The sequence below is a fragment of the Portunus trituberculatus genome, chromosome 8, assembly GCF_017591435.1.
Source record: "Portunus trituberculatus isolate SZX2019 chromosome 8, ASM1759143v1, whole genome shotgun sequence".
Classification (NCBI taxonomy): Eukaryota; Metazoa; Arthropoda; class Malacostraca; order Decapoda; family Portunidae; genus Portunus; species Portunus trituberculatus.
The window spans coordinates 3,970,001-3,975,000 of record NC_059262.1 but is presented as its reverse complement, the minus strand read 5'-3'; the positions used below and the strand labels follow the sequence as shown (position 1 = coordinate 3,975,000).

General features: G+C 61.6%; 1 protein-coding gene across 1 annotated transcript in view; it reads left to right on the top strand.

Moving 5' to 3' along the window:
* The window catches only part of LOC123499424 (protein artichoke-like), an 11,311-nt gene that overhangs the window by 5,458 nt on the left and 853 nt on the right, over positions 1-5,000 (top strand). Inside the window, 7 exon segments of the mRNA XM_045247426.1 lie at positions 1-1,771; positions 1,774-1,952; positions 2,300-2,453; positions 2,949-3,112; positions 3,266-3,380; positions 3,735-3,958; positions 4,056-5,000. The exon segment at positions 1-1,771 is cut by the window's left edge and continues 378 nt beyond it; the exon segment at positions 4,056-5,000 is cut by the window's right edge and continues 853 nt beyond it. Coding sequence (XP_045103361.1) covers positions 1-1,771; positions 1,774-1,952; positions 2,300-2,453; positions 2,949-3,112; positions 3,266-3,380; positions 3,735-3,958; positions 4,056-5,000 — 3,552 coding nt within the window.

The window sequence follows — 5,000 nt, the reverse complement described above, 5'->3', positions numbered from 1 at the left end:
GGCAACGCCATCGAGTGGGTGCACCGCAGCGCCTTCCGCACCCTGGCCTCCGTCAGACTGCTGGACCTGTCCGCCAACAGGCTGCGCGAGGCGGCCTCCGTGGTGGCGGCGGCGCGGGAGGTGCGGGAGCTGCGGCGCCTCAACCTCAGCCACAACAGCCTGGCGCGTGTGTCCCGCGGCGCCTTCATGGACCTGGCCGCGCTGCAGGCCCTGGACCTGTCCCACAACGCCATCACCAGACTGGAGGGTGGCGCCTTCCTGCACCTGCCCGCTCTCACACATCTGGATCTCAGTGGCAACCTGCTGCAGGCCCTGGACGTGCAGGCCTTCCCGCAGCCCCTGCCGCTGCGCCACCTGGCCCTGGCCGCCAACAACCTGACGGAGGTGCCCAGCCTGCGCCGTCTGGTGTGCGTCCTGCCGCACCTGCGCAGCCTGGACCTGGCACACAACCAGCTGGCCAGCGTCCCTCGAGACATGTTTGCAGGCCACGCTGTCCTGGAGGCCCTCAGGCTGGACCACAACCTCTTGGCGGTGCTGCAGGCCGGCACCTTCCGCGACCTACCCAGCCTGCGAGAGCTGCAGGTCAGTCACAACCAGCTGCAGGATGTTGGCGGAGAGGAGGGCCCGGCGTGGGAGCTGCCCAGCCTGCAGCAGCTGGACCTGTCCCACAATGACCTGCATGAGGTGGGGCGTGGCCTGCTGGCGGGCCTGCCCAGCCTTGATGCCCTGGACCTGAGCTTCAACCTGATCGCCACGGTGCACGGCGATGCCTTCACGGCCTGCCCCGACCTACGCCACCTCAACCTGTCCTACAACAGCCTGTCCACCCTGCCTGACGGCCTGCTGGCTGGCCTGCCGCGCCTCGAGGTGCTGGGACTGGCCTTCAACCAGCTCACCACGCTGGGGGGCGGCGCGCTGCGGGGCACGGCGCGCCTGCGCTTCCTGCACCTGCACCACAACAACCTGATGAGCCTGCAGCAGGACGCCTTCGCCAACACCACCTCGCTGCGCCTGCTGGACCTGTCCGCCAACCTGCTGCAGGACGTGCCGCCCGCCGTGCTGGGGCCGCTGCGCAGCCTGCACACCCTCAGCCTGCGCCGCAACGCCATCAGCCGCCTCAAGAAGCACTACTTGCGCGGCCTGCGCACCCTGCACACCCTGGACCTGTCCCACAACCACCTGCAGGATGTGTCCCCCGCAGCGTTGCAGGACCTGGTAGGCCTGCAGGACCTGGACCTCAGTGTGAACTACCTGCAGGCACTGCGCCCCCGTCTGCTGCAGGGCGCCGCCGGCCTGCAGCGCCTCAACGTGAGCCACAACTACATCACGAACCTGGGGGAGGGTGTCCTGCAGGCTGCTCCCGGCCTGCGCGTACTAGACCTTACCAACAATTCCCTGACGGAGGTGGGGCAGGCCCTGCGCGACCTGCCGCACCTGCAGGGCCTGTACCTGTCCGACAACTACCTGACGGCACTGGCCAACCACACCTTCGCCGGCCTGCCCTCCCTCACCGTCCTGCGCCTCGACAACAACGGCATCCAGACCTTCCAGGCCGCCACCTTCCGCGACCTGCCGGACCTGCTGACGCTGGACCTGTCCCGCAACCACCTGCTGGAGCTGCCGCCTGACGCCTTCCGCTCCATGCGTGCCGTGGAGGACCTGCGCCTCGCTCACAACCAGATCTCACTCGTCAAGGACTTCGCCTTCACCAACCTGCCCGGCCTGCTCACCCTCCAGCTGCAGGACAACCTCATCGCGGGGATCGGCGCCCACGCTTCCACAGCCTGCCCGCCCTGCAGTTCCTCAACCTCAGCACCAACGACCTGCCTGAAGTCCCTGAAGATGCTCTTGCGCGCCTGCCCGGCCTGCACGTCCTGGACCTCAGCGCCAACATGCTGCGTACCATCACTGACGTCAGCCTGCACCGCCTGCCATGGCTCTCCGTCCTGCTGGTGAGCCACTCCCCCCCACACACACACACACAGAGAGAGAGAGAGAGAGAGAGAGAGAGAGAGAGAGAGAGAGAGAGAGAGAGAGAGAGAGAGAGAGAGAGAGACACACACACACACACACACACACACACACACACACAGAGAGAGAGAGAGAGAGAGAGAGAGAGAGAGAGAGAGAGAGAGAGAGAGAGAGAGAGAGAGAGAGAGAGAGAGAGAGAGAGAGAGAGAGAGAGAGACAAAAAAAAAAACAAAAAGAAACACCAAAATTTTCACCACACGAAATAACAAAACCTTCCCTCCTCCTCCTCCTCCTCCTCCTCCTCCACCTCCTCCTCCTCCTCCTGCAGCTCCACCACAACACCCTCTGCCACCTCTCCATCGGCGCCTTCAGCAGACAGCGATCCCTGCGAGTGCTCACCCTGCAGAGTAACAACCTGCGGCGCCTCCACCTTCAGGCACTCGGACCCGCCCTCTCCTCCCTCTCCCTGCTGGACATGAGCGGTGAGTCAGGCTTGAGAGAGAGAGAGAGAGAGAGAGAGAGAGAGAGAGAGAGAGAGAGAGAGAGAGAGAGAGAGAGAGAGAGAGAGAGAGAGGAGAGTGTGTGTGTGTGTTATTATTATTATTATTATTATTATTATTATTATTATTATTATTATCATTATTATTTCTTCTCTCTCCTTTTCTTTTTGCATTTTCTTTTCTTTCTTTTCTTCTCCCAAAACCTCCTCCTCCTCCTCCTCCTCCTCCTCCTCCTCCTCTTACTCTCTCTCGTCTTTCTTCCTCTTCTTCTTCTTCTTCTTCTTCCTCTTCCTCCTCCTCCTCCTCCTCCTCCTCTTACTCTCTCTCGTCTTTCTTTCTCTTCTTCTTCTTCTTCCTCTTCCTCTTCCTCCTCCTCCTCCTCCTCCTCCTCTTACACCTCCCACACCTCTTCTTATTATTCTTCCTGTTTTCCTCCTCCTCCTCCTCCTCCTCCTCCTCCTCCTCCTCCTCCTCCAGACAACCCGTTCCAATGTGACTGTGAGTTAGTGTGGCTGAAGGAACACCTGGAGGAGGCGCCGACAGGGGAGAGGGGGCCCCGCACTCCCTACCTAGGCGAGGCGCTACGTAGTGTGCCAGTCTGCGCCGCGCCCCTCATGTACCAAGGGCGCCCCATCACACAGGTAAGGCGCAAGAGGGGCTTAAGACACTCATAAAGGACTTAAGGGTGTTTGTATAGGACCAGGCAGCTTATAAATGGTACTTAACACCTCTCTCTCTCTCTCTCTCTCTCTCTCTCTCTCTCTCTCTCTCTCTCTCTCTCTCTCTCTCGACAGGTACCCGCCAGCGCCTTCCTCTGCGATGGAGATGCACAGGAGGAGGAGAAGAAGGAGGAGGAGGAGAGGCAAGCGTGTGAAGCTGGGAGGTACCTACACCCTCTGGTAAATGGAGGTAAGAAGAGGAGGAGGAGGAGGAGGAAGAGGAGGAGGAGGAAGAGGAATAGACAAGGAAAAAGGAAAGAGATGCATATTTATTTCCGTTTTCTTGTTAGTCTATTTAGTCACAGAAAACGATAAAGTGAAAGGCACACTGAGGTAATCTTTATGTGTTAAGTAAATTAATCAAAATAAACAACAAGGTGACAATAATGTGATAAATACGATAATAGTAAGAAGGAAGGATGATAAACGAGTGAATATAGGAGAAATGAAGTAATGAATGAAGAAGAGATGAATAACCAGAGAGAGAGAGAGAGAGAGAGAGAGAGAGAGAGAGAACAGGTAATTAATCTCTCCACTTCTGCAGGTAACTTAATTAATCTGACGGAGGGGATCGTGGGGGGCGTGGGGAGCGCTTCCTTCCTAGACTACAACGACCCTATTCACCTGGACGTCCCCCCACCCCTCGCCACCTCCACTACCCCAAACCCCTCCATCGTGCCCCCGCCTCCCCCCACCTCGACGGCCCCTGTGGTAGAAGCAGCAGCAACAGGAGCAGCGGTGGTGAGTCTGCCCCCGCCCAGGAAACAGGTGTGTGTGTGTGTGTGTGTGTGTGTGTGTGTGTGTGTGTGTGTGTGTGTGTGTGTGTGTGTGTGTGTCGCCATCTCACCCCTCCATACTTCCCCAGGGCGGGCTGCACACCACCCCAGGGGATACGCCGACGATCTACGCAGGTGGGGCGTCTGGAGTGAGCCGGCCGGAGCCCCAGGACAGCGGGGGTGGGCTGCTGTCCGGCCTGGCGCTCCCCTCCCTCTCCTCCCTGGCGTCCCTCCCCTCCCTGCTCGAGTCCGTGGTGGGGCTGGCCAACCTGGGCCTCAATGTCAACCTGGGGAGCGGCTTTCCTGGCCTGGGGGGCTTCGTGGGGCGGCAGGACGGCGGGGAGGGCTCCGGGGCAGTGGTGTCCAAGCTGGGCACCCCCGGGGAGGGCAAACCCATGAGGGGGCCTGATGCCAATGACCCCGTGTGGGTGGACGGCCCCCCAGACCCACATCCCTTCTTCCCCGCCCCGCCCCGCCCCCAGGGGGATGAGCCAGTGGTTGCCAGGCCCCTCAGCCCAGCACGAGGCCCCTCCCCAGCCTCAGACGCCCCTAAGGGAGCCGCCGCCCCCCGTCCAGGCCTGGTGGTGTCCGTGGGCCGCCCGAATGTGTGGGGCACGCGACCCCCCGACCCAATGCCTCCTCCCGCCCCCTGCTGCCCCCAGTCATGCACTCCGGCCCCGGCCCCAGCTCAGGCACGCCCTTCCTCCCCGGCAGGCCAGAGAGGGAGGGGAGCAGCGCCCCCGCAGGACCCATCATACTGCACCAGGACCCCCACCACCAAGACCCACACCACCACCACCACCACCACCACCACCACCACCACCCTGCCTGACGCCTCACACACCCACGCACAACCACACCCTCCCCCAGGCGACCCCAGCTCCCTCCCGCACCCCCACCCGGTACTGGTGACGCCCCTGGCAGAAGGCGGGGTGGGGGAGGCAGGGGAGGCGGGGGAGGTGGGGAGGAAGTGCAGGTTCCCCAGTGGTCCCCCCCAGAGATGCTACACCCTGATTCTGGGGTGTCCCTGTACC